Source organism: Myzus persicae, unplaced genomic scaffold (assembly GCF_001856785.1).
Source record: "Myzus persicae strain clone G006 unplaced genomic scaffold, MPER_G0061.0, whole genome shotgun sequence".
Taxonomy (NCBI): domain Eukaryota; kingdom Metazoa; phylum Arthropoda; class Insecta; order Hemiptera; family Aphididae; genus Myzus; species Myzus persicae.
In genome coordinates this window covers 110,767-124,044 of record NW_019101024.1, presented here as the reverse complement: position 1 = coordinate 124,044, position 13,278 = coordinate 110,767, and the positions used below count along the sequence as shown (strand labels likewise).

Here is a 13,278-nt window from a genome sequence, read left to right as displayed (position 1 = left end):
GGGGGGGGGGGGGGGGGTGACGTTGATCTCCGTCTAGGAGACATCTGGCCGTATACACATATATATATATATGTATACATCTATAAGTGTTCGTGTGGGTATTTGATGGCGTTACGCCGACGGGAAATCCATTTGAAGCGACGGATAGGGACCGTGCGAACAGAGTTACCGGCGGCGTTGTCGTGACGACCGTCGGAGACGCTTGCGCGCGCGCACTGTGCGATAATGCATAATACACTATGGCATACCTTGTGCAACCGCGTACAACCCCTATCGCTGGCCACGATTAGAGTGCACTCCGTAAACATAATCCTGCAAAGTTCGATTGTGGTCACACGGCTGTCGCATTTTGGTAGGACGGTTATTGGTATTCAAATATATTTACGTTTATATTACTGCAGCTATACATAGGATTTTTTTGAATGACACTGCTTAGGCAACATCATATTCTTGATTTCGCGACACCATTAATTAATATATTGTTAATTATAATTACCTACCCTAAAGGAATAAGTAGGCATCAATCCACATGGATTCGCGAAAACGTCAAAACCTAATAAATAGTATTAAAGTTTCCAAATAAATAATATTATATTATTAAAGGTACCTGCTGGGTTTAGGATTTTATTTTGATTTATGTTTCTTATGATAACGTAATTTGAGTTTTAATTAAGACTAGTTTTTGCACTATGCATTGTAGCCTGTAGGTAGACACCAACCAAAAGCTTAAAGTTATGTTCCATACTAAATCTCAATAAAAATCAATCTTCTTACAATGGCCAAAATATGAAATTTAAGCGAATTGATCAAATATGCAATTGAATACAGTTTCCAAACCAAGTGATCGGTATCTGTACAATGTACATCAATAACCGAGTAACCGACACACCGTTGTTATAATGATAAAATGTTTATAATATTCTTTAATATAATATAATGTGTTACCTATGCAGTACACTCAAATTCGGCGGCTTATGTCCGTTATTGTAGTTTGGGTCAATGCCACCGCACAGGACGCAGTAGCAGGCACCATCGGAGATCGCGTGCACAGGGGCTGTTCAAATTCGTATTTTTATTTTCACCCTACTATGTTTTCCCGCAGGTACGAGGTACCTTCTCAAAACCCGAGGCCAGGCTGTGTTTGTACGCTGAATTGATGTAGAAGATATAATATAATATAGTGCAGTACTGGCAGTTTCAGATACGTACAGATGTTAGTACCTGTATATTATTATATATAGCTGACAGTTGGCAAACAGTTTAGCAATTTTTACTTAGGTAGGTATATCGCAGGGCAATCGAAACAGGTGTGGGCAATAGTGTTGGAGAATTTTGGAGAATTTCGAAAGCCTAGATTCTGGTACAGGCGTCTCTTATGATATTCAAGTCATAGCAAACTATTAAAGACCGAATAGAGGGTGAATTTCCTAACTTTCTTTTTGACTCTATAGTTAAAAAGGTCTGTGATTTTTTTTATGCCATGAATAACCGTTGAGCACTATATAGGCACGCACTATGTTATTTCTCACCATACCTTTATTTTATGCATTCGTATAGACAGGCAGACGTAGGTACCGATGCCAATTAAATTTCTGCACCATATACATTAAGCATAATGTTTTGTCATTAACCTTCTCATTTATCACGTAGACTTACACAAACACGGTTTAATTGTGCATTTTCAACGTTGTATCTACACTTGTGACATGTACTATTTATATGTACACTTTTAAGTCTCGCTATCTACAGTCACTTCAATGTGTACTGAAATGTTAGGTACATAATAAAACCTCATTAAATATTTATATTATTCAAATAGAAATATATTGTTCATTTTTGTCTTAAATAATGATGACAGATTCAACGGCGAACGAACAACTATCAATAGTCTCTACAGTTTATATAGTTTGTTCTTTTGTGAACTTTGTTATTTGGTAGGCACATTTCGAATTCTTAGCCTGTAATGGAAGTTATTTTAAAAAAGATGCTTCAGTCGTAAATCGCAATTTAAAGGGAATAGTAATCGTTATACACTTTTACTCAAGTGTTGTTTCATTTAATGCTGTTTACGAAAATAAACATTTTATTTTAGACAGTAAAGTAACCTACCTATAATAATTTAATAAATCGTTTAGTCGAAAACAATTATTTTGCGGGTTTCCAGAAACGATACACGCGATACCTCCTATACAGATATCTAGTTTAGAGTAGATACGTACATAATGGTAGTATTTTATAGGTTAATTATGAATTTTTTTCGTAAAATCATCAATATCTCCGAGTAACTATGACTTGAGTACTTGACCTCGTAATAAGTGTAGAACGTTTAAGTTTCAACAAATTTTGGACGCATTGCGTGTGACCAACATTTTAAGGTTCCTAGATAGAAATAGTTATTATCTATATATACCACCGGGAAATACCTTTTGGTTTTTTTTTTAGCCAAGACATCAACATTCGAATTTAATTAATATTTTTAAAATTGGTTGTAAACTTGTATTTTAGGTATGAAGTAGTAACTATCTACATTGTAGTTAATTCGGTCTTTCTTAAAGAGAAACATTGACTATAAAGAATAATATTATCGTTTTGGGAATTTCGTTCAAAATCGCAAATGACTGGATGGCATGTCGAAAGTTAACTAATAAAAACGAATATTATAGGTAGGTCTAGGGGTTATATGTATCTGCAATTCAGAATTATTTGTACTTAAAAATAATACCTATATGACTCTATTTAAACATCGTCAAACTTACGGTTTAAATATGTATTATGTTTTCAGTACCTGCCTACCTACCATGAAGTAATTCATATTTTTAATTCATACATTTTAATCTCATTATGAACAGATACAATTTCAATTAAGTTCTTGAGCAATTAGTGGGTAGTTTTCTATTACGTGATCTACCCAACCGAACTTGTCATAATGTTGACAAAAAATATACTCAGTAGCAACTCTCAAAATAAACGAAGCTGCCCGGGTTTATTCACATTAATATCATATTTTATGACTTTTGACATAAGTTCATCATCAGATTGATTTGGTTTGTTGTCTATGTAAAATATAATTTTCAGTTTGTTTGAACTTTTAAGTACCCACCTGTGACGATAAAGAGATTATTTATGCCTAAGACGACAAACGTTTGTAGTAAATTGTTTAATCGACTGCATGGTATCTCAGTTCACTAAGTAAGCATATTAGGTAGTAAGTACACATCTTCGTTGATGACATAATTGAGATTTCAGTTGACTCAAAATGTTTCGTTTCATCTTTTCTTAAGTTGCCTTATTAGTAATAATATTACAGACTTTAGGATTTTCAATTTGATATAATGTATAACATTAAGCATTTTTAACTTTCGCAGAGTCAATTATTAAAGTATAAAGAGAGTGAAACACATTTTAATATTATAATAGTTAGTATTTTAAATAATTCATTTATTTAAAAATATGACACATCAAAAGTAGTAAGAGGACGGTTTCTTCGTTTCTTTGGATTCAGCGGCGACTATTATGCATACAAGGTCCCTGAAAAATTCATAAAAAGAAATGCACAAGCAACAACAACGTACAATAGAAAACATTTAGTTATAACAGCAATAGTATTATATAGTTAACAATTATATAATCAAATAAACTGTTTTATCGTCGATTGAAATCTTCTGGAATAAAATATATCATTCTGTTATACAATTTATTTTACATTATTTACACGAGTATGACAGCCCCAAATTGTTTGATGTTATTAGTTATGTTGGTCTGCAAGGAGAAACAAATTCAGCAAATGAACTTGAACTTACCATTCATATAATTTATGAATTCGTTGTTGGATATTACAAAAATATGTTTAAGCAGGTACACTGTACAGATCATCATATAAACAAAACCTATATTAGTAGTTCAATGATGATTATTATCATATAGATAAAATATAATATGATTTAAGAACGCTAACAGATATTATAGCGTTGTTATCAATATATATCTAGGTACGTTGATTGAAGTGTTAACTAATGATCTAAAATAAGGTATGAAGTACCACACAATATTATGATTGCAATAAAAAAACCACATTTATGTATTTTGTATGGGGTAAAAAATGTATTTTAAAGTAACTTTTTCGAACTAACAGAAAAAAAATAGTAATAATAATAATAATAATAAATACAACCTCTAATCACATCATCTACGCCTAAGCTAACCACAAATACGAATATATATATATATATATTATATATATATTTATTGATTCTAGGCGACTAACCAAACATGACTAGACCTAGCCTAAAAAAATTGTTGTACAAAATTTACACACGTTATATCGATTAAATACACGTCTAAATATATCTTGTTATATAAAAAATAACATATCGATTTACATTGTTAGACAGTCATGGTTTAGGTGCTACTCGTATACTCACTAATGATGTTTCGTATTAATTTATTATTACAAAGGAAGACTTACAAAGACGAATATTAAGTTTAAATAATATGTCACGACATCTGATATATTAATTAAATCCGTAAATAATTAGTAAAATATATATACTGATTAAAAATAAGACTAGATCAAAAAACGACTAGTACAAGGTTCAAATATCACAAATTTTACATATTTCAAAGATCGTATTAATAATAATAATAATAATAATAGTAAAAAAAATGTTATATATATATTATAATATGTATAATATATATATAAGTACGTAAATATCTTACAATTCGTATTATTCCCGTGAACGATATATATATAAATGTATATATTATATATATTATACGTATTATAAATATGCCTAATTTTTAAAATCGCTATAAAAAAAATACACGATGAACGAGAAAAAAATGTCTAAAATATTACTTCCGTCCATTACATTATATATAAATATATATATATATTAGGTACGTAAATATAATAAATTAATATGTTTAACTAAATAGGTTTTTGTACGCTATGCCACTAGTTTGGCGTTTAAATACTAAGTGTTTATACATAAATATATATATATTTTTTTGTATGAATATATAATGTATAAAAAAAATTGATACACCTAAATATTAATTAATTACACGCTAAACTATTTGAGCAATATATAATAATAATAATAATAATAATAATAATAATAATATAATAATAATATAATATAATATAACATCATTTTATTCATTTTTTTTCTCAGATATATAGGGAAAGGACGTGAATTTCGATTTTTCTCCGTAATATTACAGTATACACGAGTGAAATTGAATAAAATTCATAATACTAAAGCGCACAGAAAAGTATGTGAAAATAAACTAGCACAGAACTAAATGTACCTAATATATAAATGTATAGATACAAGTCCCGTTGTTAGACTATATTAACATAAATAATTATTAATTTGGTGTTAGTATTATATAGATATAATATGTATATGTCATGTCTACGTAGATACTACTTCCAACAACGGTGGAAAAACATGCAATCGGCATCAACTACGATTTTTTAACGAGCTACGGATAGTAGAAGTATAATATATAGTAATATATTATGTTAGGCCGGGTTTGAAAAAAAGAACAATTCTACTATCAATTTTTTTGATTTATAGTGCTCGTCACTTTTCACTTTTTTTTTATAGTATATACAAGCGATACACCGCTTCGCCAAAGGATCTGTTGGACAGTGGTTAAGTTCTCATCGGTTTCAAAGACGATCGTTATATTATATACCTCGCCTTAAACGATACTACGGCGGTACGCTGTCCGGTCCTGTTGTCTGTAAGAAAAAAAAATGTATATACCATACTTACCTATGGCACGGTATATGGTTATAAGATAATATATGTCGCGGGAGACCGAAGTCGGCAGCTGTCGCGGTCGAAGTTGTCTTCGTCGTTGTCGTCGTAGAACTAAACACAAAATCGTACACACACCCATATAACAATCGGTCACTAATTTTTTCCATTTCATTTTCCGCCAAATTCGCAGTAATACGCTTCTAATATTATGTTATGCGTAGCTGATATAGATTTTATTATTGTGATACGAGTCTACACAAAGCGCCGACTAATGATAATAATAATAATAATAATAATAATAATATAATGTATTTTATGTACTGCAAACGTTGTTAATATTATTTTCTTTTCTACAGGTGAAACGGCCGCCGATGTCATGTCTCCAGACACCGCCAGTCGTGTGTTCCACACGGAATAATAGTAATACTAATACAAATAACAACGATTAGTAATAATAAAATATTACAAATCGTTATTGTTGTATCATTGCTAATGCTTGAAGTCGTGCGATAATACACGGGCCACATAAAATACAAGGCGACGAAACAACGGTACATTATTTTCTACGCCACACCACAACCCGTTACCACAAACTCAACAGTTATATATATAGTGAGTAAAAACAAAAACAAATTTAAAAAAAAATTCTAATATCGCACCAGCCGAAAAAGTACTTAAATATAATATTGTTTTGTATTATATTATATTGTCATAAGTATATATTTTTTTTTGCCGTTCTCGTCGGTTGTATACCCGAGCGATACTGTCGAAAATAGGCAGAGGTATACAAATGTGTATTATTAAATAACAATTATTAAATGATGATAATATTGTATACGTGAAAAAAATTAAACTATTTCGTTCAACACGTTCTGTCAAACCAAAATGTCGTTTTCATTTTTTTTTTCGTCTGCTAGCAGCATATTACATATTATAATACAGTGCAATAATATGCAACTGCACATGATATTATTGCGTATTGTACTGTTGGCAATAATAACAACAATAATACGACTGCGTATCAATATAATATGTACGTATGTCGGGGTTAATTTCAGCGGCACGTAATTGTACTATTATTATTACGACTCAGATATGTATGAGTCCATACTCAGCAGTTGTTTACGTATTATACTATAATATATATATATAAATATGTATGTTAGGTGTATATATGTATACTGTATTCTTCTAATGGGTTAGTAATATTTTTAACTACTTCAAACAACAACAACAACAACAACAATAATAACAACAGCAACAACAACGGTTAGGGTTAATAATGATAGTAATATATCACTCTACTGTCTAAATAATAATATTATTATATATAGTCCGTGTACAGACGACTTCTATATAATAAAATAATTGAATATGCATGTGGTGTGTGACACGCACACATAACCACACATACTCGATTGATGCTGGAATGAGGAAAGGGTGAGGGGAGAGGGAGAGAGATGAGCCTCACCCCTGCGGAACGCGGACGGACCATACGCGGTGATATCACCTACATATCACTCGCGCGGTCGTACTCATGCAATATATTATTATATTATGTATGTATAGTACTGTATTAGTATTTAGGTAATAGTATATATATATATAAAGATATTTATATTATAACAACATTACGGTAGTGTGGTGTTAGGATGACAATATAAGATTGTTTTTCTTTTCACACATGATTATTTCTTTTTCTCAAATATATATGTATATATACATAAATATGTATACAAATATATGTATGTGTATATATATATATATATATGGATTAAATAATAATGATCTAGAAAAAAAAAACAACTCAAAAATTAAACTGAAAACTTTTAAATTAAATAACCAAAAGCGGATCGGTCGGATTTTCTACTGACAAATACTACTTTTATTTATTTCCGTTTTATAATGTAAACAACACAGCATTTTTAAACATTTAACTACTAGAGTGCGTAAAGAACTAAATTGTTAATAAAAAATAATAATAATAATAATGATAATAATTGTAAATAATAAAAGAAACGAAGGATCCACGTATATAGAGGTATCTAATACTACTGTTAATAATTTTTTTTACGATTTTTCATCTATACGTAGGACTACACACGAATATATAGTAGAGAACATCTACACAGAAACTAAATAAATTGATAATAATAATAATAATAATTTCATCTATACGTAGGACTACACACGAATATATAGTAGAGAACATCTACACAGAAACTAAATAAATTGATAATAATAATAATAATAATAATAATAATAAAAAAAAAAATGTCAAAAAGTGTACACTTAAATACTTCTTACAGCTATATATTTTTTTTTAATAATAAATAGTAGTTAATAATATTACTCTACAAAAAAAAGTACTAAACTAAAAAATACTGTTAAAATACACACCAAGTCTAAATGACTTCGACATTAAAAAATATACACCTAGAATAGGTTTAAATGTACTAAAAAGTCTAGGTCTAGGATACGACACAAAACCGGAGTATGTAAAAGCATCGCTAACCCTCTTCGTATAATTGCTTTGTCTTCCTTTTTATTAACTCTCAAAATATTACAAAAATAGAGGGCTTACCACTAGAGTAAAACTATACTAAAAAAGATTTAAAAAAAAATATATATAAATAAACAAAGAGATCAATAACCTTTTAAGTATTATTGCTTTACATACATATAATAATGTTCTAATTAGTATTGTCCAGTCGAATCAGTGCTTTTCGTAACTTTTACTTGTTTAATTCTAACAAACTAAAAACTAAAACGCGCTGAAAAATTAAATTATTATATTCATAGTAGATAATATTATATGTTTTAACTCTTTTAGTGTCTAACTAAATATTGAACTCGTGAGATTTTCATTACTTAGACAATAAAAAAAAAAACAAAAAAAACAATGTACGATTGATCACTAAGGCGGACAGCTAAAATTAAATTGTTGAACAACTCCAATGTCTTGTTTTCTACTGATTTAAGTATACAATAAGTAGTGAGAAAATAAACAAAAAAATATATACATGTCATAAGAATTATTGTTTTTTGTTATACATTTTCGTACTTTATGTTTTCTCTCTAAGTTAAACTACTATACTATAGCGAGTTAGTAAATCTGATTTTAAAGAAGCGTTTGATATAAGAAGCGAAAGATTTATAATTATCATGTATATGCATGTATACACATATATACAAAATTTAAATACACGTATACATGCATAAAGAGAGAGAGAGAGAGATATATAGAGTGTGAGAGAGAGAGAATGAAATATAGAGAGAAAAGAGAATATAATTTATGAAATGGTATTTAAAAAAAATTGTCATGATGTATGCTTGTGAGCTTTGGTCCTTAATGGAATGTATTTTCTCTACTGATCATTGGAATTTTTTTATTAAAGAGCAAAATAATACATTAACTAATTAATTACACGTTATTTAGACACTAACCACACTACTATTAGAAAGTTGAGAAATATTAAAAATTAATAATAATTATTGATAGTAATAATAATAATACATAAAAAAAAAAAAAATAATAATTAATTAATATTAATGATAACTGACTAGAAATCGTTAGTTTAATCCGATGAAAAAATAACTCACGACAATGAGGCAGTGGTATGGCACACGCGCGGATTGATCTCCGAAGATCTGGCTGTCAGCCTCGTCGATTTTGAATAAAAAAAAACAAAAAAGATAATGAAACGCGGTTGGGCATGGGTGGGGATGAGGAGGGTTTAGATAGGGTTTTGTTGGGATTTTTTTTTAGATTTTTTTGGTTGAATATTAAAAAAATAATTTCAATGATAGAATGTATCTGAGCAACAAGAGAATGTTTTTCGTTTTATTTTTTGTTCGGTTTTCTCATTTACGCGAAAAAAAATTGACCTGACCAACACACAACATACAAACAGCACAGGACGCGCGCAATAAGGGTTGAAATGGGCCTAAACGTACATGCCGCCCATGCCATACATGGACGACCAGTCGATGCCTTGGAAGCCACTCATGTCGATGCCGGACAGGCTGTAGGCCGGATATGCAGCCTGCGTGGCCGCGGCAGCTTGTGGCACCGGCTGTGGGGCTGCGGCTGCTGGCTGCGGGGCCGCGGCTGCGGACACCGGCACTGGATACGGGGCGTAACGGTAGCTGGCCAGTCCTGGGTACGTGGCGAACAACTTGTTGTAGTTGTGAGCGGCCACCGCGGCCGCGGCGGCTTGAGCCTGTGCCTGGGCCTGTGCCTGAGCTTGTTGCACTGCTGCCAGTTGGTGGCTCGCCTGTGACACCGGGGCAGCCGCCACACGGACGCCCAGCGGTCCACCGACCAACACAGGGCGCTTACCCAACAACAGGCCTGCGGCGGCCGCGGCCGCTGGCTGAACCAGTTCCTTGGGCTGCGCCTTCTTGCATTCCACCTTCTTATTCTTGATCGTGTGGAAGTGGATCTCGCATATCGTGTCCACTATGTCATCATTCTCGAACGTGACGAACCCGAAGCCACGGTGACGCTTAGTGTGCTGGTCCATCAGCATCACTGTTTCCTCCACCTTGCCGAACTGGCTGAAGTACGCTTTTACCTCGTCAGCGGTGGTGTCCTGGCTGACACCACCTACGAATATCTTCTTGGTCTTACTACCAGCCTTCGGACGATTCTTAGGTGTCGCGTGCTTCGGGTCGATCTTCTTGCCGTCCAACGTGTGTATGGGCACGGCTAACACCTTCTCTACCGTTTCTGCGTCAGAAAACGTGATGAATCCAAAACCACGACTCCTCTGCGAGAAAAAAATCAAAAATACAATATAGTCGTTGCATTTTATTTGTGGAACAAACATAATGATATAATAAAGGCTTTCCGAGTTTAAAATTCTTACCTGCGTGATGGGGTCCTTCATGATGAGCACGTTGGTTACATCACCAAACATGCCGAAATACTGTTTGAGCTTGTCGGCCGACGTCTGCCAGCTGAGCCCACCGACAAAGAGTTTGGCCGACGTACCCTCGGTACTGCTGTTAGGCGTCGATCGGCCACTGGGCGATGGCGCCGAAACCATTTGTTCGACTACCACGGAGCCATTCTGCTTGCCGCCGCCGATGATGGTCTGTTGCTGTAATTGCTGTTGCTGTTGTTGCTGTTGCTGTTGTGCGGCCACCACAGCCGCGACGTCTTGAGCCGACTGGTTGCCGTTTTGCAGCGGCGAACCCGACTTGTTGGCCGCCGACACCGCCGTCGGTTGAGGCTGAGCGATTTTTACCAGACCCGGCAGAGGTCCGCGCACCGACTGGTGGTGTGGGTGCAAGGCGAGCGGCACCGGTGCGGCGGTCATCGGCTGCGGCATGCCCATGCCACTAGCGGCCAACATGCCGCTGAAGTCAGCCGCGTGTTCGGCCAACGTAGCCATTTGATCCACTCCCAAACTATATGGAAAAAAAATGTTGTGTTAAATATAAAAAAATTGTAATGACGTTAGGCCGTGAGCGCGAATTATATAATTTTTCGTTTTGCGTTTATAATTATTATTAATGGGGTTTTTTTTTGTATGTCTACAGGTGAATAGTTGTGATCGTATAGTTTATTATCAACGCAAGAAGTACGGATAATAAACAGCAATATTACGGCGACATACAATCATTACCAACAACAGCTACGTCACAACAACAACAACAACATAAACGGTAAGTCTACACAAACTTTGCTCTAATACGTAAATAATAATATGTATAGTAAAAAAACCAGCTAAAAATCGTTAATATAACAATGTCATTTCACGTATGTGTGTTTCACAGGGTTTGGCAGACTACAAATAATATACGAATGCGGCATGCCGAGGAGAGACAGCCATCGATGAAGTACTTTTTACGTCAACAACGTTTAATGGATAACACTCCGATATTGTCCTGTCACAGCAGTAGTGAGTATCTGAATCGTACTGCTGTCGCGGGACATTTTCGGAGCTGTCGTCCGCGCGAGCAACATTCATCTCTCAATGATGCATACCAACGACAACGAACAACATAAATCGCAACAACGGAATTCAGTAGAAGAAATAAGAATCACATTTAGTAATATTCGTAAGAACGAGTGGAATTTTTTTTTAATTGAATTGTTCATTTTTTTTTTATCGAAATCGTCGAGAAACAAACATATGGATTAAAATATGGTTTTACTGTGCCTACTCAATATACAAACATATTTTCGTTTACAAATTGATACGTTTAAGTTTGTGTAAGATACTATACAATATTTTTGGGAACACCTAGTCTCAATGTTAATCGCTCGAGCATTCATTGACTATTTTGGGCTTCCAAGTTTTTAAATATTAAAGCTTATACTACTATTCAATGATGCATTTCCTTAACATGATTATTTTCGGTTTATAATAAATTGTTGAAAAATAATATTATTTTTTTATGAGGTTTTGTGAGAAAAATAAAATTGTCATGATGACAATACATTATATAATTATAGTTATTTTTTCCTTTAATTTAAGGGGTGAGGTGGCAAAGCACTCCTAAGGGTTTAATTACTTACAAAATGTAAGGTTGCCAGAATATAAAATATTATTGTGATTGTACCTACCTACCTATTTATCTTTTAGTATTTAACTATTTTTGTATAGATATATTGTATCAATACATTTGTCTGTGCCAAGACAGTTTTAAATATTGATAGGTACTGTACTACTGTTGTAAGAATGTAAGATATAATGATTATATAATATTATGATTTATTTTCAAATTTTTGAAACTACAAGCCGAATGTAACAACAACAAATCTTGTAACTTTTTCTTGTTTGTTACAATAATTTTATTGTGATTTATTCGATCACGTATTATATTTTAAGGATTAGAAATCATTAAGCACCGTTACTTGGTAGTATGTGTTTTCATAGTAAAAGTATTAATAAGTAATATTCTAAAGTATATTAATATATTATAAAGAAGGTAGTATTAAGTTTTGTAAATTGTATTGATATTAAAGGTAACAACTATGCTGAGACTTCAAATATTAACAGCACAAATACACATTATAGAATATGTTAACTATGGTATTATAGTTTGTCAATGTGTAAATAACCAAATAAATACTTAAACGATTGTAGGTACAATAGGTACGCATATTATTTAAGTGTAATATAGATGTATCTTAAATTCTAATTAATATTTAGAACATGAAGTATTGATCATATATATTGATTTAATATTAACTATGTTTTTTAAATATTATGTAGGTATACAATAACGTTTTTAACAAATCCACGTAAAGAAAAATGTACCTATACAACTTAAATATTAGTTTTCAAAATGATTATGGTAGTATATATATTATTATTTAGATAGAGCATTTAGAATTGAATGAAAAATTATGTGTTTGAAACTTTTCAATAGCCAATAATAATAATTAAGACTATTTTGTATTAGTGTATAAATAATATGTTAGTTCGAATTCATTTCTCTGAACGAGGTTTTTATAATTATTTTATGCCGTTTATACTTTTTTATAGAA

General features: G+C 32.4%; 2 protein-coding genes and 1 long non-coding RNA gene across 5 annotated transcripts in view; 2 read left to right on the top strand and 1 right to left on the bottom strand.

The window, feature by feature from the left end:
- The window catches only part of LOC111027329, an 11,417-nt gene extending 4,757 nt beyond the window's left edge, over window positions 1–6,660 (top strand). The window contains exon 4 of the mRNA XM_022305686.1: window positions 6,131–6,660. Within this exon, the coding sequence (XP_022161378.1) occupies window positions 6,131–6,192 (62 nt within the window). The 3' untranslated portion in view covers window positions 6,193–6,660. The remainder of the gene's footprint in view (window positions 1–6,130) is intronic.
- A 1,631-nt stretch (window positions 6,661–8,291) lies between these two features.
- LOC111027373 (RNA-binding protein Musashi homolog 2) overlaps window positions 8,292–13,278 on the bottom strand; it is a 59,413-nt gene continuing 54,426 nt past the window's right edge. For all 3 annotated transcript variants that reach the window (XM_022305740.1, XM_022305742.1, XM_022305741.1), the window contains 2 exons: window positions 10,646–11,189; window positions 8,292–10,546 (listed from right to left, as the gene is read on the bottom strand). In XM_022305740.1, the coding sequence (XP_022161432.1) occupies window positions 9,722–10,546; window positions 10,646–11,189 (1,369 nt within the window). In that variant the 3' untranslated portion in view covers window positions 8,292–9,721. The remainder of the gene's footprint in view (window positions 10,547–10,645; window positions 11,190–13,278) is intronic.
- On the top strand, window positions 11,242–12,111 carry LOC111027374. Its single transcript, XR_002603775.1, has 2 exons — window positions 11,242–11,447; window positions 11,559–12,111. It is a non-coding gene; the product is annotated as an uncharacterized LOC111027374 (long non-coding RNA).